Source organism: Dromiciops gliroides, chromosome X, assembly GCF_019393635.1.
Source record: "Dromiciops gliroides isolate mDroGli1 chromosome X, mDroGli1.pri, whole genome shotgun sequence".
Classification (NCBI taxonomy): domain Eukaryota; kingdom Metazoa; phylum Chordata; class Mammalia; order Microbiotheria; family Microbiotheriidae; genus Dromiciops; species Dromiciops gliroides.
In genome coordinates, this window is record NC_057867.1 from 25,274,942 (window position 1) to 25,297,963 (window position 23,022).

The window sequence follows — 23,022 nt, forward strand, 5'->3', positions numbered from 1 at the left end:
TGTGCTCCCCATACCTGCCTGTCCTAAGCACCTCACGCCACTGCCCCCCCCAAGACCACAAATACATATCGTGATACATATACACAATACGTATGTGTATATATGTATAGAGAGATGCATATACATATGTATATATTAATATATATCCCGACTGTACAGTATTTATAGGTACAAAAGAGACAGGCTTAAAAACTGTAATTAAAGAGATGACCCGCTATGTCCCCTCCCCCCTCCCCCTTCCCCCCCATCCCAATTACTTCTACAAAAAAGGCAGCAAAACCCAAGGTGTGGGGTTTGAAATGCCAAAGATAGACAAGAGTGGTTAAGGCTAGATCAGAAGAAAGGCAAGAGAGAACACTGGCTCGAGACCTGGGAGACCCGAGGTTGAGCCCAGCTCTGCCCCTACCTAACCATTTGTGAGCCTGGGCAAGGCCACGCCCTCCCTCCAACTGGCCTATCCCCAAGGTCCTTTCTATCACTACTACCGTGCTTGGAGATGAAGTCCCAGCTGATGAGCACAGTCAGTGTCTTGCATACAGTAAGCACTTAAACAATGCTGGCTAAGCTGGTTTGTCAGGCTACCTGCGTGAGTGATTACATTATGGCTTGGGGCTCTAGTCAGCTGAAGTGGGGGCCCGGGGCAGGGTGGAGGCTGGGGCTAAGCTCAGCCCAGGGCACCATTGGCCTCCTCTCCTGCTTGCGCTAAGGCATTGTAACGCTGGCTCTTCTTTTCTCACCAGCCACCAGGCCAGCAAGTGGAATGAGCTGCTGCCAGGTGATCCCACTCAGAGCACCGCTGCTCACCTGGTGGCATTTAACCTAGGCTGGTACCTCACAGGAAATCAATAGCCTTGTGGCCAGGTGATTGGGACTGGATCTGTGACTTCACTGGCAGAGGGGAAGGTCCCTCCAGTGGAGGAGAGTCCCTCCACCAGGGCAGATTCCCACTTGTCTCAGTGAGAGGTCAAGTGACTTGCCCAGGGTCACAAAGTCAGGACAGGCCAGATGCAAGACTGGAACCTTCCAGGCTCCAAGGCCTGACTATCTGCTATGCTGCCTCTTGATTTGAGTTTGATATCAAGGAAAATCTTCCTAACAAGCTGAACTGTACCAAGAGAAGTCAATGGTTGGCCTCACAGGACAGTGGACTCCCCAGGCCGAGGGGTGAGAGGGGCCTTCCTTGCAGGGGTGGATGCCCATTTGTCAGAAATATCAGGCAAGCATTGGCCAAAATGGCCTCTGCCAACCTTTCTGCTTGTCTGGGGAGATGTCCCACTCCTTCCCCCTTTGCCCACCCAGGCCCCGGTGGTGAGAGCCCAGCCCCATGGGGAAAAAAAGCTCCTGGAACAGGGTAAGGCACTGGTGTCTTGGGGGCCACAGAGGGTCCCCTCCAACTCTTCCCAGTCTGGGGTTGTCATGTTGCTTGCCAGAGAGACCCCAGGACTCTTAAGATATCTGAGTCAGCTTGCCTGGGGCCTCTTAGAAGCTGGCACTGCACTGAGGCAGATAAAGTAAAAAGCACCCAGTCTGGCCCAGTCCAGGCATACCTCCCCTTCTCCCTGCCATCTGCGCACTCTTGTGTGCTCTCTCTCGCTCTCTCCCTCTCTCTCTCTCTTGCTCTCTCTCACTCTTTCTCTCACTCTCTCACTCTCGCTCGTTATCTCTCACTCTCACTCTCTCTCTCTCTCTCTCTCTCTCTCTCTCTCGCTTTCTCTCTCTCTCTTGCTCTCGCTCTCTCTCTCTCTTGCTCTCTATCTCTTTCTCTCTCTCGCTCTCTCTCACTCTCTCTCGCTCGTTCTCGCTCTCGCTTGCTCTCTCTCAGTGGGCTTCCCCACTGGGTGCTTGGGGTGTTCAGGCTGGTAAATAGGAAGAAGGCCAAACCCCAGCCCCCTGGAGTTGTTCCAGCCCATTCATTCTCTATACCTCAAGATGAGGCAGTCGGGGTGGGGGGGGGGAGGGAGGGGTGGGGAAAAGGAAAGGGGCAAAGTCACACATGGACTGCACTGGGTGGCAAGGCCCTTGGCAGGCCCAGTTCAGGGCCCACATCTGTTTGCTCCCTTCAGCTAGCTATGCTGGGAAGACCCAAACGAGAGCATCCCTGGGCCCTGCCTGGCCCCACCTGTTCACAGCTTCGTCTCAGGGATGGGCCGCATGGTGGCGAAGGAGTCTCGGATCCTTGCCACCTCCATGGCACACAGGTGCCCAAACACCTTGTTATACCAGTCAGGAGAATGGCCCCTGGGGAAGTAAAAGCAGCAAGTCTGAGCAGGCAGAACATTCCAGCTTCTCCCCAGGATGCTTTGTTTAGGCTGAGGGGAGGCCTTGACCCCAAGAAGGAGCCAGGGACACATGGTCAGAAGAGGGAGCAAGCTGGGGCCAGAGGTAAGGTTCTGGGATAGGGGACAGGGAGGGAGAGGGAGGGAGGGGGGCTGGAGGATCCCAGGGCCAGGGGACCTGGGGGAACAGCCAGAAATGGGATTCTTACCGGAGATCGGCCCTGCAAATGTGAATTAGCCGGGAATGCCCCGGGCCATAGGGTTCTATGAGGTACTGAGAAGTGAGCAGCATGGCTCGGACCCCAGACTCTGGAATTGGCTCCTCGGGCTCCAAAGACTGAGAAACAAGCAGGCAGCCCCCTCGGGGCAGGTCTGAGCGCCACATCCTGGAAGAGGAAGAAGCAATAAGCTAAGGGAATCCTGGCCCCCACCCTGGCCCCCCACCACAGATAGGAAGCTCACCTGAGCACCACAAAGTCTCGGGAGGGCTGGGGGGCCATGCTGTCTGTTACATAGTGGTAGACATCCACACCAGGACCCAGGGACTCCAGCACGTGAGCCCGCAGAAGGTCTTCATCCCACATGGCCCTTTCACGTAGCACCCGATGCAGGACCGCCACAGGCGGGGCCGCCACCTCTGTTGTCACTTTCCAGAGGCGCAGGGGGTGCCCATCCCGCACCTACAGGGATATTCCGAGGAGTCACAGCGCTTCCAGGGCTCAGATGCCACCACCCACTGACCTTGGGCCTAAAGAGATGCTGCCCTCCTCCCCAGCCCCCCAGCCTAGCCAGGGACTGAGGTTTATCCTGCCCACAGGGGTGACCACCCCAAGATCCCCCACAGCCCCCTCTCCCAGGCCAATTAAAACCTGACCTCTCCAGCCCTCCTCTCCTTGCTGCCCCTTCTCTTCCAGTCCCCCTACCCCCAACCCATACGCAGGATACTCTAACTTGTGTGACCTAGGGCCCTTCCCCTCCCTGGGCCTCAGTTTCTTCCCTTGTAGCATGAGTGGGTGGGATGCTTATATGCTCTCTATATATCTGTAATAGTCTGTCAGGGGAGTAGAGAGGACATTTGTTGTCTGATTCCCACTGATTCCTTGAGTAGCCCTATTTTTTTTATTTCTTGGAATCTAATGGAGAAAGTGCCAAACTTGGGAGGAAGGAAGACCTAAGTCTGAACCCTACACTTACTAGCTATGTGACCCTGAGTAAGTCACTAACCCCTCTCAGTCTCAGTTTCCATAACTGTGAGATGGGGATAATAACAGCATACACCTCACAGTTGATATGTAATTTGTGGCTAAGAGAGCCATCCTCTAAGTTAAGAAGTCCTGGGTTCAAGTCCCACCCTTGACACATAGTGGCTGTGACAAGTCATTTATCCTCTTGGTTTCCCAGGCAACTCTTTAAGACTACAGGTTCTAGGGGAGCTAGGTGGCGCAGAGGATAAAGCACCGGCCCTGGATTCAGGAGTACCTGGGTTCAAATCTGGCCTCAAGATACTTGACATTTACTAGCTGCGTGACCCTGGGCAAGTCACTTAACCCTCATTGTCTCACACAAAAAAAAAGAAAAGAAAAGAAAAAGACTACAGGTTCTAGAGAAGATGATGATCTACACTGCTGAAAGGTGTTTCCTCATCTAGGAATTCCCCATGTTAATGGAATGGAAACAGCAGGTCTCGTTCCTATCCCTGTCATCATTATTATGTTCCTGGGGGTGTGGGTATATGTTCACTGATGGGGCTTGCCCTAAGCTGATCTGACTGCTGGGGGTAGGCCTTGGCCTGGCCCTGAAGCTGGTGGGCTGGTGCTGGTCAGAGCAGCCCCTCCCCAAGGCCTTCCCTCACTCCCCCTGCTGCCAACATGGCTACACGTACCTTCTTACTGGCTAGCTCTGTGTGCTGTGGTCCAGGCATGTTCAGCCAGCCCTTGAATCGCTCAGCAGCCTCATGCAGCAAGCTCTGTACACTCTCCTCCAAGTAGTCCCCAGGCTTGTCCCGAAGCTCAGCTAGAGCCAGGGGAGGGGAGCTGGGCTTGGTCACCATGTAGGAGTTACACAGCTGTAGCATCATGTCCTGGGGCACCTGCAGACAGCCAAAATATCAGTGGACTTCACAACTACTCTGGTGGCTCAGTCGAAGCTCAGCTAGAGCCAGGGGAGGGGAGCTGGGCTTGGTCACCATGTAGGAGTTACACAGCTGTAGCATCATGTCCTGGGGCACCTGCAGACAGCCAAAATATCAGTGGACTTCACAACTACTCTGGTGGCTCAGTTTGGTGAAGAAAGGAAAAAAAGAAAGGATTTCTCATGGGGGAAAAAAGAAAACCTGAAGGTCACCGGGATAGGAGCCAGAGTAGGCAAGGAAGACTCTCCCATCCTGAAAACAGGAACCATTCACAGTACCCTCTTTTCGGGGAGAGCCCTTTCTCTTTGGAGAACTGGCTGTTCATATCTTATGGCCATTTACATATTAGGGAATGGCTCTTGTCCTGATATATTTATATCAGTTCTCTATATATAATAGATGCCAGAACTTTATCAAATTTGTTTCAAAGATTTTTTCCCAATTTATTGTTTCCCTTCTAATTCTAGGTACACTGATTTTGTTTGTGCAAAAACTTTTTTTTTTATGTTGTCAAAATTGTCCATTTTAACTCCTGTAATGAATTGCCTCTATCCCTTGTTTGGTAAAGAGAAGGGTGGAGAGTGAGGATACTCAGGAAAGAGGCTGAGTAGGGATTCATAGAGATAGTCCACCACAGTGGGGAGTGAGAAGATATGTGTTGCTCCCCCTCCCCCCAAATGTGGCAATAACTCCAGTTCTCTAGCACTTAGATCTATAAAATGCTTTCCTTAAATCAGCATTGTGAGATGCCCATTTTATAGATGAAGAAACAGAGGCTCCAAGAGGTAAAGATCTCCTTGTCTGGGATCACATAACTCTATATGAGTGTGGGAACACTCCAGCTTTGTCACTGCTTGCCATGAGAGCCTTCTTCCCCCATCTAGCACCCAGGGTCTCAGGGCCAAGCCCCTCACCTGAAAGAGCTTCTTGCAGTCAGTGATCATATGGGACAGGCCCTGGGTGGCAGCCATGTTCTCACTCAGGTCTCTTGGGGCTGGCTTGCCTGACTGGCCACGTCTGGGAATGACTCTGGAGGCCGAGAACAGAAGGAAAAAGATTTGAAGCTCATGACCTGACACTGTCCTGCCCTACTTCTGTCACCCTGAAGCCTGACTCCCTAGCTCTTAATAATAATAATAATAATAATAATAATAATAATAATAATAATAATAATAATAATAATAATAATAATAATGGTGTGATGAGGGCGGCAGAGGCAGCACGACAGAGAGCTGGCCTCCCCTCTGAGGCCAAAGCCCTGGGCTCAATTCCAACCCTGAGGAAGTGACTTCCCCTGCTCCCAAGACAACTCTAAAGCCCAAAGTTGTAGATTGAGAAAGGGAGTTTCCTCAATCAGAGGACTGGCAGAGATAAATAAAGGAAGGAATAAGTAAATGAGTAGATAAACAAATGAGTAAACAAATAAATAAATAATAGTTCCCTGCTCTCTCCAGACCTATGATTTTATAGATGATGAGGCTGAAGTTCAGAGAAGACCTTGACCAAGATCCTCTAGTAGGGACACATCAGACAGTGGGATCTCAGGTGCTTGCAGAGCTAGACCCCCTCCCCAAATCTGCTGAGAGATAACCAAGCACTGTGTATAGGTGCCATAAGTAGCCAGGCTGACCCCCTGTGGTGAGCCTAAGAACTACAGATGATTCTGGTCCCTTAGAGCTTGGCCACAAGACCAAGTCTAAATACCTGTGCCCTCTCCCCCCATTTACCCCTACCTGATTCCTTTCTCTTCTCCCATCTAGCCATCCACCCTGGCGAGCTTGCCATCTGCCCTGTCCCGGCTCTCCCCTGATTCTTACCTGGACTAGCAGAGACCAGGCTTCCCTCTCTTCTCTGGGAGACCAAACCCACTCCACTCTGGCCCTGACTAGGGACTGAGGGAGTGTCAATTCACCCAAGGCATGGGAGCCAGTCACCTAGGCCCAGAACTTGTTTCCCCTCATCATGCTCATATCAGGAAGAGTGCCCCCTTCAGCCCTGTGAAGACCATGTGCATACCCCCACCATGGAGGCTTTCACTTGGGTCTAGAACCCAACTCTGGGGATGAGCAGTTATGAACAGTGAGTAGGTGGCCCCAGACCCAGCTTCACAGCCCCTATGTCACCACCCGTCCAGCGCCCACTGCCCTCCCACCTCATTCATCACCCAGTCCCTGCTTGGTCCCTCAGCAGAATTCCCAACCTGGGTGAAGTGCTATCCTTTGAGACGTTGAGGTGAAAGATGGAGGGCGCCAGGCAGACAGCCAGGTTGCCAGCGGTCATCTGGTTCTCTTGGGCAGCAGCAATGTCACTCAGGAAGTAAAGCAAGGTCTGCAGCACCTCCCGGTTCTCATCAGGCAGCAGGACAACGGCTGCCTGAGCAGCCAACAGTTGCTGGTCCTTTGGGACAACTGCTGGGATGGGGAAGAGGGGCCAAGTGACCCTCCCCAGAGCCAACGGCCAGGCCCCCAGGCCCTTCCCTCCCTTCGCTGCAACTCCCTGCCCATGCCCCCTCTGTACTCAATGGAGCAGACACTGGCTTCAAGAGTGCAAGCTGGAAGGGACCTCAGAGGCCATCATCTCCAACCTGCCCATTTTACAGAGGAGCAAACTGAGGCCCAGGAAGGGGAAACAGCTGACACCAAATCCAGCTTTCTGCTATGCCACACTCCGTCCTCCTCATTTTTCAGATGAGGAAATAGAGGCCCAAAGTTACCAGGGCAGATCTGAGCTCTGAAGCCAGCTCTTTTTGGCACCAATACTCTATGGGTTGGGCTCTATGTGGCACGTGGCTGCTCCTCTGCATCGTCCTGTCTGGAAGCCCATCAAATGGGATCCTCACTGTCGATTCTCCTTCCCTTAGAGCTACTTTACATTAGACACATTCTCCCCATTTTTCAGGTGAGGAAACAGGCAAGTACATTGGCCAAGGGAACACAGCAAGTGACAGACAGAGCCCTCCAGGCAAGTTGTGTTGAGGTCCTTCCCTCAGCACTAAGACAAGACAGGCTCACTCACACTGGTAGAGGCGCAAGAAGGTGGCGGTCAGCTTGCTGGTGAAGACGGGCTCAGGCAGGTCCCTGAAGTACTGCTTAAGCAAGTCTGCCACATCATAGGCTGATTGACCTTCGTAGACAACATGTTCTGGAGACGCCTCATTCATCTGCCTCAGGGCCTGGATCCGGGACTTCACTCCTGACTTGCGAAAAATGCCCACCTGGGCCAGCCAGAGGAGAGGGGCAGGCGGTAAGAGGCAGCCCAGGCTGCTCTGGGCAGGCCCTTGCTTCCCTCAACTGCTTCAGGCTGACGAGGGCTGCCCCATGCTACAGGCTTAGACTGGGGAGCCGGTGGGAAGGCCGGGCCCAGCCACATCATGGGAGCCAAAAGCAAGAGGCTGAAAACGGGCCCCAGGTGAGCAAAGTAGAACCACATGAGGTGAAGGCAAGCAGAGAAAGCAAGAGCTTGGGCAGACGACAGAGGCCAAGGAAAAAATCAAACTCCAAATAGGGACATGAGCCCAGGAGAGGAGATGGGGGGGGAAGAAAACAGATTCTAAGACCAGACAGTGAGGAGTGGGAAGTCATGGGCATCCCAAGCTATGGGCAAAGGGCAGGCCCAGGAGAATGAGGGGCTATGGCTCTGCTGGGTTGGTCCCCCAGGACCCAGAGCAGCCCCTTCCCTTGCACTCGGCCAACTCCCCTCCCAGGCAGAGGGCACTGGGAACTCGATGGGGGCGGGGGCTCAGCCTCAGGCACGGCACCTGAGGTGGATCCGGGGCCAAGGTCTCACCTGGTCCAGGCACTGGCTACGGAGATAGCGCATAGCCTGCTGGATGCTCTGAGGCAGAGGCTGGCCTGTCCTTTGCATGTGGATCAGGAGGGGCACTCCAAAAACGCTCTTGCCCTGGTAGCTTGGAGTTTTGCTCCTTTTCATGAACTTGGGAACTGACCTGGGAGGGGAGGGGAGGGAGGCCATACTCACTGGGATCTGCAGAAGCTACCTGCCTCTAACCAACAGAGAAACCCAGCACCCATGGCTGGCTTCTCCCCTCAAAGGGCTAATGCCACTTCAGTCACATACACACTGATTTTTATACATTTTGCCCACGTAAAAGACACGTCCAGATGTCTGGATCCCGCTTTCCTCCCTGTTATAGGCTGTGCACCTTCCTGAGGTGCCTCCCCTGTACCCAGTATGCTGTGGTCTCCCCACTGGGGGCTCCTTCCCGAGGCTCCCAACAGCACCCCTACTCACCAGGCCCAGGTCTGTTTGTGGGGCACAGAGTATTTTTCCATTAAGGCCGTGAGCCGTAGAAGGGAACCCTTGTGGAGTAGATTGAGCTGAGCCACAGACTGACGGTTGAGCTCAAGAGAAGCCGAGTTAAGGCTGGGCCGGTGTGAGTTCTGGAAGCTGTGCCAGCGGAGTTTCCTGGCAAGGAGACAGAGAAGCGGGGCTCAGGGGTAGAGGTTGGCACTGCCCACCTGGATTCTTCTCCAGTGAGATTAGCTCCTATTTGTACCCTACTCATAGACTGGGAGCACTGTGGAGTCAGGAGCTGCTGTTTTTGCATTTCTTTGGCTCCCCGGTGCCTGGCACGTGGTACCTGCTCATATAACTGACACCTGAACGTCCCCTGGATATGGGCTAAAGAAGGTGGTTTGCCATCCCCGATGTCAAAGGTCAGTGCTGCCTTCCTTTGGGACCTCTCTAGAGTGTTCAGGTTAGATCATGAAAATCCTTGATTGGGAGCTAAGTCCAATCCCCTCATTTTACAGAGGAGTAAACTGAGGCCCAGGGAGAGGAAGTGAAGCCATCCAAGGTCTTATAGCTGGGATTTGAACTTGGACTCCAAATTCAGTATTCTTTCCCTGTACTGCTACCTCCCACCTGCCATGTGCCAGCTAAAGCCCTACTTTTCACCAAGATAAAGGTGCTATAGACTCACCACCTGCTTCTCACATTTAGTTCCCAAGTCCAGATTCCCAGGGTTTAGCAAAATTAGGCTCAAAAGTGCCCCCCCTCCCCATCCCACCCCAATTTCCCTTGGCCAATGCCATTAAAAATTCAGTGACCCTGCAGAGACAACTCAGCCACTAGAGGGCATCAGAGCCCACTGTGCAGCGGCCATTCGGTTAGCAACATCTTGGGCCTCCTGGGGTGTGTGAGAAAGGCTGGACAACACTGGGATGTCCCATCTGACTCTCCCTAACCCTGCCCTTCAACAAAGCACCAGAAGAAGAGACCACAGAGAGCAGAGTCTGCATGGGACTGAAAATCCCTGGCTATGGATAAGGGAGTGGGGGTGGGGGGAAGTCAGAGGAAGAAGGGTCAGGGGCTCCTGCCTCTCCCTGTGCCTGGGGTGATCACCAACTCTTCTAGGGCCCTAATGCTAGAAGTCCCTGGCTAAGAGAACCAAGACACCTGGGTACCTCTATTACCACTGGCTACCTGTATAAGCAATCACTTCTTATCTGAGTCTCACTTCTCACATCCATAAAATGAGGGGAATGGACAATATTATTGCTTCCTCTTCTGACATGACATCCCCTGTTCTGAGGGCCCTCCCAGCTCTGACATTCCCTGCTCTGACATCTTGTGGTACCCAGTTCCCATGGTTCCTTGGGCAACCCACCTGCAGGGCCTGGTGAGTGAGGCTCCCACCCCAGAGTCTCGGCGTTCTCGTATTTCGGTTTCCTCTGTTTCGTTCAGGGAGTTTCCGGTACTGTCGAAGTCACTCGCTGAAGTGCCCATGTCAGACATGGAGTGCTCCTCTTCTAGGTGGAGGCTGAAGGGGAAGGCCTGCTCGCCAACAGAGTCGGTGTCTTCCTCCTCCTCCTCCTCCTCTTCTTCCTCATCCTCCTCTTCCTGTCTAGGCTGCCCCGCGTCTGGGCACATGGCCTGGGACCAGAGCTCCACGTGTTTCTGTAGGCCCCACATGTCCTGAAGGATGTCATCAAGTTGGGCACAGTTGGCCTCAGGCTCTGAGTCTCTCGGCTCCTCCCCATTGCCCACCAAGGGCATGTTGTCGTAGACACTGAGGCGGCTGTCCATGGAGCTGCAGGAGCCCCGCCGTTTCTCTGGGCCCCAGCTCCCTGGTTTCTGCCAGTCCACTAGGTGGTGCCCCTCCTTGGGGCACAGGCTCTCAATGGACAGAGATCGGGGAAAGGTGCCTGGCTTGTGGTCACCTGGCACATGCACCAAGCAGGCCTGCCAGCGTCCCTGCTGCTGCTGCTGTTGCTGCCATCTTGACTCTTGAGTGGGCCTTGGGCCCTCAGCCCTAGCCCCCTCCGCCTCTGTGTCTACATCCTGGCTCTTGGCAGAATAGAAGCCAGCTGAGAGGAAGCTTCGGCGGCTGTGGAAAGAGAAGGCCTTCCCAAGCTTCTCTGGGGCAGCCGCCTTGGGGGGAGTACTTGGTTCCCCTGGGGCTGACCTGGCCTCGGGGCTTCCCGGCTTCTCCCTCCTCCGCAGAGAGTCAAGGTGCCGGAGAAAGCTGCGGGTACGGCGTTTCCTGGGCTTATCTGGGGGGCCCTCCACATCTTGAGGCAGACCAAGGAGGGAGCTGGGGCTGGGGGCCCAAGTAGCTGACTCGAGCTGGGCCACAGCCTGGTCTGGGGGCTCTGGTGGGGGAGACACCACAATGGCCAGTGTGTCCCGAGCCATGTTCCCAGCCTGGCTGGCCTGGGACGTGGCACTAACGTTGGTGAGGATGCTCTCGTGGCTGGAAGCCGCCCACAGACCTGCTCCAGGGGAGACCACCAGGTCTGGAGAGCCCAGGCGGGACCACCGCCGACTATCCCGTTGGAAGGTCCAGTTGTTGCTAATGGCGCATAAGTCTTCCTCCTCTGGGTCTTCATTCTGCACAAGACTCCCAAGAGTCAGCCCTATGGGCCTCATAGGCCAAAGCCAGCCCCACCAGTCCTCCCCCATCTCCCAGGGAGCTTGGAGCCAAGACCCCAGTCCCTCTTCACACCCCCATGAAGCTCGGGAAGAAAAGAGACAGGCTGAAACAGGGCTAGTTCACAGCTAGGAGCCGAGGATGCCAGGAGCTGCTAGGCTGGGGACAAGGCCACTTCTACCATCCCCAAAGTCGAGGAAGGGATTCACCCTCTGGTTTTACTGGCAAAGCAGTGGAGTCAGGAGGCCCGGCTACTTTAGGCCTGACGCACCACATCCAGCACCCAGCAGGCACTCAATGAATGTTGCTGATTGATTGACTGCCGCCAACTGACTTCATAACCTTGGACAAGTCCCCTCCCCTGTAGTTGAGATGGCTCATGAGGGCCACCCATGGGTGAGCTGCCCCAGTTGTGGCCCACTGAGGCCGGGCCGGCCCTGCCCCATTCAGAGAGGGTACCCAGCTGCCTGGAGAGGGGAGTTGCTTCCCATCCCTACCCATCCCCAACAGGATCCCCGCATGGCACCTTCCCCATGGCCTGTGCCGGGGCCCAGCCTCACCGGTTTGCGCAGACTGCGGACCTCCAGTTTCATCGAGGCACAGGCATTCAGGGTCATCAGTCTCCTACAAAGGAGGAGTAAGAGGGACAAGCACTCAGCTACCCGCCCCCCCCCCTCGCTGGCACCCACTGTATTCAGAGAACTGGGGCCTTACCGGCAGAGGGCACGCAGGGAATCCTGGTCCAAAAAGCCATGGTCCTTCTTCACAGACGTGATGTCCAGGGGGAAAAGGGAATCTAGGGGAAGAGGAGTCATAGCGAGAATGGCCCAACCTTCGGGACCACAGAGAGCAGACTCTGCAAGATCCTGGGGCGGGGACTCCCAGGACTGTGTCAGAGGCTGGGCAGGGGGAGGGGGCTGATGGAGGCTGTGTCAGAGCCCAGGACATGGACTTAGAATCCATAATACATCTACTGGAGCTAAAAGAAACCCTTTTGTTCTACATTAGAGGAAATTAAGGCCCCAAAGGAAAAGAGATGCCCTGGCTGAATTGAGAGCCCCCACCATGGTCAGTGAACCCTGCAGACAAACAGTCTCTGGTGTCTGCTTACTTTTCTAGGAATTCCTTCAGGAATTCCAGGGTGGGAATGTGAAAGTGGGCCATGCTGTCTGTGAGTTTTCTCCCTTGCCCTGTGGCGGCTCTGCAGGGAGGGAGCCCTCCATGGCTGCCTTGGCCTCAGAGGCACAGGGAGCAGATCAGGTCTTGGTCCCAGATGTCACCACACCTGGAGCAAGGGAGCTCAGCGGGCCTGGGCCCTTAGCCTGTCCGGGTTCCTGAGTCAGCCAGCTGGGCTCCAGGAGACCTCTGCCCTTTGCCACAGGTCGGGACGGCAGAGAGCCTCACCTCGTCTCACCTGCCTCAGCCTTACGTGGCTACAATAAGTAACACGTGAGATGTGACTCCCTGGGCTACCCAGGCTCAGCCCCTTACAGAGTTCTGGGGAAATCTGGCATCCATGCCCCAGGCAGCAGCCCCTTAGCTCTCTCCCTGAGCTCTGTGCCCTCTTGTACACAAGCAGAGGAAAACCAGGCCTGGACACCCAGGGGGCTTGCCTTACCTTCGTAGAGCTGGGCATACTGGGGGAAACCCGCTGCACGCAGCCAGTCACATGCCTTCTTAGCCTCAATTTCTGAAATAAACAAAGAAGAAAGCCAGTGTTGGGGGTGGGGGGGTGGGGTCAAGCCTCTGCCCCTTCAGTAGGTGAGCCGAGAGCACAAACAAAACAGGCAGGAACTAGATTTAAATCCTGACTCCGTCACTAAATGCTCATGTGACCTGAGGCCTGGACCTCCCAAAGGGCCCTGGGCCTCCTGTAGGGCCCCCTTCTCTGTAACATGAACATTTGGGCTCTGCTGGCTCTAGGGCTCCCTTGGTCCCAGTTTCTTCTACCTAATCTAATCCCCTCAATTTACAGATTGAGGAAACTTGAGGCCCAGAGAGGGAAAGTGACTTGAATTTGAACCCAGGACCTCTGACTCCAACACCCATGTCCTTTCCCTTGTGCCATCCATACACTCTTCTCTGTAGCAAAGGAGATAGGAAAACAGGCATGGAAAGCAGGATTAACCCACAGGTCTGACCTCTTTGAAAAAAAATTACTCAAGAGGCAAGTACATTTTTTTTTTGTGGGGCAATGAGGGTTAAGTGACTTGCCCAGGATCACACAGCTAGCAAGTACATTTTTTAAAAAACAGGAATGTAAAAAATATTCTAGCATTAGATTTCTCCTGGTTTCTCCTGTTTCATACCAACATCCAGGATGCTGAGCTCTGGTCAGAACCAAAAGCATCCTGAGCCTGCCTTCCAAGGTCACTAGGCATAGAGGACAGTTGAAGGAAGATACATGAGAACTAATGGAAGTGAATATGGCTCTCAAGATCAATAGTCTAGGATCTTTCTTAGATAAAACTTTCATTACCACTCCCTTTACTCAAGAACTACCAATGGCTCCCTATTTCCTAGGAAATCAAGTTTCAACTCTTTTCCAAGTCTTTCACAGCTCTCTCTAACTGGGTCCAACTTTACCTCCCAGGACTCCTTTGAATTTTATTTTTTTCCAAATTACATGTAAAAACAAATTTTGACATCAATTTTTTTTGGTGGGGCACTGAGGGTTAAGTGACTTGCCCAGGGTCACACAGTCCTGAATCCAGGGCCAGTGCTTTATCCACTGCGCCACCTAGCTGCCCCTTGATATCAATTAAAAAAAAAAACTGTGTTCCAACTTCTCAAGCAATTCAATATAAGTTATACATGAGTAGTTATGCAAAAGATCTCCACATTAGCCAGGTTGTGAAAGAAAACAGACAAAAACAAAACTTCAGATTAAGGAACTATCAAAAAATATGCTTCAATCTGTTTTCAGATACCATCAGTTCTTTCTCTGTAGATGGATTGCAATTTTCATAAGTCTTTCAGAGTTATCTTGGATCATTGCTTTGCTGAAAATAACCAACTCATTCACTGAAGATCATCTTACAGTATTGCTGTTATTTTGTATACAGTACATTTCACTCTGCATCAGTTCATGTAGGTCTTTCCAGGTTTTTCTGATAGCATCCTGCTCATAATTTTTTTGTTGTTTCCGATAAAGTAACTAACAAAAAAAAATTATGCTTCAATCTGTATTCAGATACCATTAGCTCTCTCTCTCTGTAGATGGACTGCATTTTTCATAAAACCTTTGGAGTTGTCTTGGATCATTGCGTTGCTGAAAATAACCGAGTCATTCACAGCAGATCATCTCACAATACTGCTGTTATTTTGTATACAGTAGATTTCACTTTGCATCAGCTCATGCAGGTCCCTCCAGGTCTTTCTGATAGTATCCCACTCATCATTTTTTAAGGTAAACTACATTTCTATAGTACTTTAGAGAGAGAATATCTCCCATGACTCCTTGCCCACTCCCCCACCCCCTCCCCATCTCACTATAGCCTTTCTCTGTCTCGGTCTCCCTCTGCCCCAGTCAGGCTAATATTCTTACTGTCTACCATAAATACCATGATCATGGCTATACCTTTGGTCTGAGAATACTGTCCTACCCCCTTCCCTGCTCCACCCCTCAAATCTTCCCAGTCCTCTAAATCCCTGCTCTAATCCCATCCAGCCTAAGTGGCCTTTCCTGCCCATCCCAGCCCATGGCAATTTCTTCTTTGTCCAGCATTTAGTGTAGATTGCAGAAACTAGCCTTTGATTATACACACAACCATATATTGTCCATTACTGTTATACAAATGTATCTTTGATCTCCTTAGCTCTAGGCTGAGACCTGGCTATGGAACCCTGAGCTTCTCCCCTGCTGGCTGCACATCTCTCCCCTGGGGACAGAGGTCCTATCCATCCCAAAGCATTTCCTCTCTTCTCCTCCCCACCCCTGGAGCCTAGCCTTGCTATGCTGGCCCCACCACTGCCAAGGTCAAGGCCCTTCTGGTGGGTCAGGCGTGGCCTCCCAGAGAGACAAGATCATTTTTTCCAAGACCGGAAGAACGTTCCCTTCCATACCCTCCCTCCAAAGGAAATCCAGGATGGGATCTTGGCAGCCAGGCCTAACAGACAAGACAAGACAGTATTTCTGAGAAGTTGGGCAGCAGCCATGGGGGTGGGGGTGCGGGGGAAGGGAGACGGGTGCGGGAGGAGGACACGGTCAGGAAACGGATTGGAAAAGAGTAACAGAGGCATCGAGGCAGAGGTGCCCTTTAGGATGGAAGAAGGATGCTGAGACAGGCCCAGGGGAGCTTTTGTGGTTTGCTTGGGTTGTTTTTTTAATATTTCGATCCCCACCATACTCGGAACATTAGGAGTATTTCATAAAATGCTTTCTTCTTTTTCCTTTCCTTCTTTTTCTTCCATATTTAATAAGATCCTTTCTTTTCTCTCTATGTATTTAATAGAATGTTTTCATTCTTCCTTCCTTCACTTATCATTCATTTGGCTTCCAAAGTAGGGGCCCCTGCAGATGGCATCAACAGGAAGGAAAACACTCCTCAAGCCTGACCCTTAGATGGACTGGATTATCAGAGTGTCTGAGGATGCGTGTGTGTGTGTGTGTGTGTGTGTGTGTGTGTGTGTGTATTTACTTCCATGAACAGTAAATAGGTGCCACAAAACCTTTTCACCCACAGATTGCCCAGGGATACCCAGATGTAGAGACAGTGCCAATAGTTTCAGATCAAGACCATAGAATGGCAGAGCTGAGAGGGACTTTAAAATGCAGAATGGCCCAGCTTGAAAGGCCTGTAAAACAGAATGCCAACCCTTGGAAGGACTTTGGAACACAGAACACTGGAGCTTGGAGCTACCTTAGAATAAACAAAAATTAGGAAAAAAAACCTCACAAATGTTAAAACTTGGTTTTGCATGCAATTGAGAAAAAAATGAAAGAAAAAACATTCTTCAACAACAACAACAACAACATTCTATGGCTTATGTTGTAAGGGCCCTTCTGGATCTTAGAACATAGATTCTGAGAGCAGGCAGGAGCCTAGAACCTGAGAGATTAGCCCATAGTAGACAACCAAGACCTAAGACAAAGAGACTCTTCCCCCATCACGCAGTTGCTAGTCAGGGCTCCAGGCAGCACTGGGCAGCCTCTCATTGGACAGAGGAGGAAACAGGCCCAGAGAGAGGAACTGACATACACAGAGTCGTCACACAGGCAGCGAGAGGTTGAGATCTGAACTTGGACTCCAAATGCAGAATTCTTTTGCTCTTGCTTCAAGTAAAGCATCATCAAAACAAAATAAGGATCATTATTGATATCATTGGAAAGAAAGGCGAAGTTTGAAAAGTTATTATCGGGGCAGCTAGGTGGCGCTGCAGTGGATAAAGCACTGGTCCTGGAGTCAGGAGGACCTGAGTTCAAATCTGGCCTCAGACACTTGAACACTTACTAGCTGTGTGACCCTAGGAAAGTCACTTAACCCCAATTGCCTCACCAAAAAAAAAAAAAAAAAAAAAAAAGCTATTAGTAAAACAAACAAACAAAACTTTAAAAAATAAAACTGTTGCTTTGAAATTCGAAAAATCTAAACATCAATGACTATTGAATCACAGGATGGTATGAGGGAGCCTATTGTTAAATTTTCACTGTGGGCTGTTACACCTCAGAAATTGACATGGTACCAATCAGGGCTTGATTGAATGTTTCCTTGAGTATTTAGACTTAAGAAAGTGATGGAGAAAATGTGAATAATGCAGATGAAATTATATATACACAGGGGCAGCTAGGTGGTGCAGTGCAGCCCTGGATTCAGAAGTACCTGAGTTCAAGTCCAGTCTCAGACACTTGACATTTACTAGCTGTGTGACCCTGGGCAAGTCACTTAACCCCCATTGCCCCGCAAAAAAGAAAGAAAGAAATTTATATAGATAGATATAGATATAGATACACACACACACATATGCACGCACAAATGCACATGTGAGCACACACACCCGCACACCACACTACCCAGAGAGCTGGTTGTTAAACATTTACCAGCATGACTCTGGTTAGGAGCTTGTAGAAAAGGCTCCACTTGCATACCTGAAAAGGGTGATTCTCCCATTATACATCCCACCCACTCCCAAAAGAAGTGTTCTATCTTCCCTCTAACATATGCAAATGGCTGTCCCCAATGCCCTTTGGTCTAGCTTTAATCTTTCTTGTCCGAATTTCAACCCTTTGCCTACTGTTCTGTCTTCAGTGGAGATAGAGAACAGCTAGCAAGCTCCCTCCATATAAAAGCCCCTCCAGGAACTGATAACTATCAGATTGTCAAATAAAATCCAATACTTGGATTAAAAAATGAATTATATGAGAATAGAACTTTCCAGGGAAACATGGCCAGCCAACAATCAGTTCATGTGAAAACCTGCCAGGGAATCTTATACAATGGGATGGAAGATCCACCTCATCCAACCTGTACTTCAATCTATGACACACCCATGAAGCCACGAATTTATGAAGCGATGGGGAGCCAAAGAAACAAGCAAACAGTTCCTGACCTCTAGGAACGCTCAGTCTAATGGGCAAGATGGCAGACAAATGAACTGGACGTGACCAACCGAGGGAAGGCACCAGCATGAGATGGGAGGTGGTGGTGGGGAAAGGCTTCTTGTAGCTGTAATTTGGAAGTTGAGAAGGCCAAGATGAGGAAGGAAAGAATTCCAGCTATGAGGACCAGCCAATCAAAATGCCCAGGGTTGGGATGTAATGTCAAAGTACCCATTTTCCTTTTAGAATTAGAAAGTTGTTCTCTGCTTCAGCTTCTCCCTACAGCACTGGGTTCTGCCTTCTGGGGCCAAACAATAAACCTAGTCCCTCCTCCCCATGACAGCCCTTCCTATTCATGAGGATGGCTACCAGGCCTATTCTCCCAGTTCTTCTCTTAAGAAGGGACCTGAGAGACCATCCAGGTCAACTTGCACCAAACGAGTAGGCTGCAAGTTCACTGAGTCAACCAGGAGGCGCCATCTTAGGTTGTTAATAGAAGCAAAGGATGCCAAAAGAAGGAGGTGATGGTTTTGTTATCCTGTGCCCTTGGTCAGGCCACATCTAAGGATTGTCTTCTGTTCTGGGTGCCATGCTGTGAGAAGGATATCAATAAGCTAAATGGCACCCAGAGGAGAGTGCCTGGATACCATGTGATACAAGGAAGTGTAGGAAGGCAGTGCAAAGAATTCAGGATGTTTCTCCAGATAAGAGGCAAGTGGGAGGAAGTGAGGAAGGAAAACTGTTGGAGGTATTCAAAGGGCTGACGTGTGGAAGACGCCTCAGGCTTCGGCCCAAATTCTCTTTGGCCCAAGAGGACAGAACCAGGATCAGTGGGATCCAAGTAACAGAGAGACAGACTGGATCTACAGAATGAAAAACTCTCGGATAAAGATGGCAGAGTCCCTCTTCCAGAAGCCTGTTGGGGTCATTGTATTAAAGATACCTACCCAGGTAGAGGTGGAACTAGGGTCCCTCTTAAGGTTCCTTCTAGCTCTGAGACTATAAGCGGAAAAGCCCGTCTGCCTACATTATTTCTCTCCAATGCTCTCTCTCTCATTTAAGAGCTAGGACATCATTCTGGAGATGTGATGGGGGCCTCAGCTAAAGTCACACGGAGAATTCAGGCAGGGCCAAGAAAAGGAGTTTGGTATGTGGGTTCCTTAACCCCAGCCTTCAACCACATGCAAAGGATGCTTAACCCCAGAATAAGAACAAGTTGGTGGATAAAAAAAGGGTTAATGAGCCAAACCCTGACCTTCTTTCTCTTGGAAACAGTAAAAAGTATTAAGAAGACATGAAAAAGCAAAGAAAGAAATCCAAGCTATCAAAAACCATATGAAAAATGCCCCCAAATCACTAAAAGTGAGAGAAATTTGAATGAAAACAACTCGCAAGTTCCACTGCACACCTATAAGATTGGGAAAGTCAACAAAAAAAGGAAAATGACAGGTGCTGGAGGGGCTGTTGGAAACCAGGCACATTAATGCACTATTGGTGGAGCTGTGAACTGGTTTATCCATTTGGAAAACAATTTGGAACTCTGCCGAAAAAGTCACTAAACTATTTGACCTAGCAATGCCACTACCAGGCATATCCCCAAAGACATCAAAGAAACAGGAAAAGGACCCTTTTTGTTTTTTACCATATAAATACTTTATTTTTTCCAGTTATATTTAGAGGTAGTTTTCAACATTTCTTTTTATAAGATTTCTAGTTTCAAATTTTTCTCCCTCCCTCCCCTCCCTCTCCCCTCCCCAAGACAGTAAGTAATCTGATATAGGTTATATATGTACAATCACATTAAACATATTTCTGCATTAGTCATGCTATGAGAGAAGAATCAGAGCAAAAAGGAAACACCTAAAAAGAGAAAAACAACAACAAAAAAAACACAATAGAAATAGTATGGTTTGATCTGCATCTAGATTCCACAGTTCTTTTTTTTCTGGATTTGGAGAGCATTTTCCACCATGAGTCCTTTGGAATTATCTTGGACCATTGTATTGCTGAGAAGAATCAAGTCTATCACAGTTGATCAACACATAATGTTGTTGATACTGTTTACAATGTTCTCCTGCTTCTGCTCATGTCAGTCAGCATCAGTTCATGCAAGTCCTTTCAGGTTTCTCTGAAATATGCCTGCTCGTCATTGCTTACAGCACAATAGTATTCCATTACATTCATATACCACAACTTGTTCAGCCATTCCCCAATTGATGGGCAACCCCTCAATTTCCAATTCCTTGCCACCACAAAAAGAGAAGCTATAAATATTTTTGTACATGTGGGTCCTTTTCCCTTTTTTATGATTTCTTTGGGAAAAAGACCTAATAGTTGTATCGCTGGGTCAAAGGGTATGCACAGCTTTATAGCCCTTAGGGCATAATTCCAAACTGCTCTCCAGAATGGTTGGATCAGTTCACAGCTCCACCAACAATGCATTAGTCTTCCAATTTTTTCCACAGCTTCTCCAACATTTATTATTTTCCTTTTTTGTCATATTAGCCAATTTGATAGGTGTCAGGTAGTACCTCAGAGTTGTTTTAATTTGCATTTCTCTAATCAATGGTGATTTAGAGCATTTTTTCATATGTCAATAGCTTTGATTTCTTCATCAGAAAACTGCCTGTTCATATCCTTTGAACATTTCTCAATTGGGGAATGACTTAGATTCTTATAAATTTGATTTAGTGCCTGATATGTTTTAGAAATGAGACCTTTAGGGGGCAGCTAGGTGGTGCAGTGGATAAAGCACCGGCCCTGGATTCAGGAGGACCTGAGTTCAAATCCAGCCTCAGATACTTGACACTTACTAGCTGTGTGACCCTGGGCAAATCACTTAACCCTCATTGCCCAGCCCCCCCCCCAAAAAAAGAAAGAAATGAGGCCTTTATTAGAATTACTGGCTATAAAAATTGTTCCCAGATTTGTTTCCCTTCTAATTTTGGATGCATTGCTTCTGTTTGTACAAAAAGTTTTTAATTTAATGTAATCAAAATCGTCCATTTTGCATTTCATAATATTCTCTATCTCTTGTTTGGTCATAAACTGTTCTCCTTTCCAAAGATCTGAGAGGTAAGCTATTCCTTCCTCTCCTAATTTACCTATGGTATCACCTTTTATATCTAAATCATGTACCCATTTTGACCTTATTTTAGTATAAGGTGTAATATATTGTTCTATACCTAGTTTCTGCCATACTCCCTTCCAGTTTTCCCAGCAGTTTTTGTCAAATACTGAGTTCCTATCCCAGAAAGGACCCTTTTCTATAAAATTATTTATAGCAGCTCTTTTTGAGGTGGCCAAAAACTGTAAACTAAGGGGTTGCCCATCAACTGGAGAATGGCTGAACAAATCATGGTATATGAATATAATGGAATACTAATGTTCCATAAGAATTGATGAAAGGGATGATTTTAGTGAAACCTGAGAAAACTTGCATGAATTGATCCAGACTGAAGTGAGCAGAACCAGAACAACTTATGCAATAAAAACAACTTTGAAAGATTTAAGAATGCTGATCAGTGCAATGAGCAACCAGATTTCAAAGAATCAATAATGAAGCCTGATCTCCCCCTCCTGGCAGAGAGGGGATGGACTCAGGGTGAAGAATGAGACGCGGATTTTGTGGATACAGCCAAAGCGGGAATTTGTTTTGGACAACTATGCATATTTGTTTACAAGGGTTTTGTTTTTTTTCTTTTTTAATAATGGTGGGGGCAGAGAAGCAGGAGGGAGATAAAACTTATTATTGTTCATGAAAATAATAAAATTTAATTTTCAAAAAGGGCACCAAAGTCAGAAAAATCTGGATTTGAGCCTGGTGCATGACCACGTTCCCTCCTCTCTGAGCCTCCATTCTGCCACCTTCTTCATATTGTACAGCTAGAATGACCCTTAAAGATTCCCCCCTTCATTTTATTGATGCCTTTTTTGGTTTTCATGTCATAGTCCTTTCCTTCACTCCCTCCCCACTTTCCCATCTTCCCTTGTGAAAAACAACAGCATTGTTTCCTCTCAGTGCTTTTTTCATGACTCAGGTTCCTTTTAGGAATCTTTCCACTCATTACTGTTGCACCCATTTTATTTTCCTCTTGGTTCTACTTATTTCACTCCCTCATATAAATCTTCCCATGTTTCTCTAACTCCCAAATCATTTCTGACCATGAGATACCATGCTGTCACATTCGTAGGCCACAGCTTTTTCAGCCATTCCCCAATGTCTGCTAGAAATGGTGTGGTATGTATCAGGCCTTTGTTCCCATCTTTGACTTCTTTGGGATCCCACTCGCTGTGGCCAAAGTAATATCTACAAGGCTTCCTCCCACAAAGACTGGGTCAGTTTTAGCCTAAGAGGCAGGAAAGCTGTTCTGAGACTTGATTGGTCTGGAGGGCTAGGACTCAAGCTGATAACATAGACTCTCCATCAGCTAGGCCATAAGCTTGACTCAGACTTGACCCATAAGTCCTCAGACTTGAGGAGTAGATAACCCACTGCCATGAGAATCACCACATCCCTCTGATCTTATATCCCCTACTAACCACATATATTTCTGCATCCCCTTGAACCAATCTTTAATTATCCATGTCATACTAGTGTTGAGTAAACTTTTTTTTTGTGAGGCAATGAGGGTTAAGTGACTTGCCCAGGGTCACAGTGTCAAGTGTCTGAGACTGGATTTGAACTCAGGTCCTCCTGAATCCAGGGTCAGTGCTTTATCCACTGTGCCACCTAGCTGCCCCCGAATAAACTTTTTAAAGTTAAGTGTTGGATGGTCTATGAGCATCTCATCGTGTTCCAATCCCAAGTCACAACCGCTGGGCCCGTCTGCATTAGATCTGGTCTGCAACATAAGCCAGGTTGTAGTGGATCTGCCAGGTCAAAGGACATGGATGGTTTTGTCACTTTTCTTGGACCAATTTCTAGCTCTAAACAGGGCTCCTCTGGCATCCACAATGGTTGGTTATTGTTTGCAATTCTTCTCTTTGTTTGTGGTTTTTTGGTTTTTTGCAGAGTAATAGGGGTTAAGTGACTTGCCCAGGGTCACACAGCTAGTAAGTGTCAAGTGTCTGAGGTTGGATTTGAACTCAGGTCTTCCTGAATCCAGGGTCAGTGCTTTATCCACTGCGCCACCTAGCTGCCCCTGCAATTCTTCTCTTGAAAAGTATCTGGCTCCTTTAATCA

The 23,022-nt window shown here is 49.3% G+C and overlaps 1 protein-coding gene across 1 annotated transcript in view; it reads right to left on the reverse strand.

The window, feature by feature from the left end:
- Positions 1-1,705: 1,705 nt before the first annotated feature.
- The window catches only part of STARD8 (StAR related lipid transfer domain containing 8), a 126,256-nt gene continuing 104,939 nt past the window's right edge, over positions 1,706-23,022 (reverse strand). The window contains exons 2-14 of the mRNA XM_043973644.1: positions 12,918-12,989; positions 12,014-12,095; positions 11,860-11,923; positions 10,037-11,259; positions 8,659-8,832; positions 8,194-8,353; positions 7,423-7,621; positions 6,608-6,815; positions 5,322-5,436; positions 4,159-4,365; positions 2,739-2,956; positions 2,486-2,662; positions 1,706-2,238 (exon numbers count right to left, since the gene is read on the reverse strand). Coding sequence (XP_043829579.1) covers positions 2,124-2,238; positions 2,486-2,662; positions 2,739-2,956; positions 4,159-4,365; positions 5,322-5,436; positions 6,608-6,815; positions 7,423-7,621; positions 8,194-8,353; positions 8,659-8,832; positions 10,037-11,259; positions 11,860-11,923; positions 12,014-12,095; positions 12,918-12,989 — 3,014 coding nt within the window. The 3' untranslated portion in view covers positions 1,706-2,123. The remainder of the gene's footprint in view (positions 2,239-2,485; positions 2,663-2,738; positions 2,957-4,158; positions 4,366-5,321; positions 5,437-6,607; positions 6,816-7,422; positions 7,622-8,193; positions 8,354-8,658; positions 8,833-10,036; positions 11,260-11,859; positions 11,924-12,013; positions 12,096-12,917; positions 12,990-23,022) is intronic.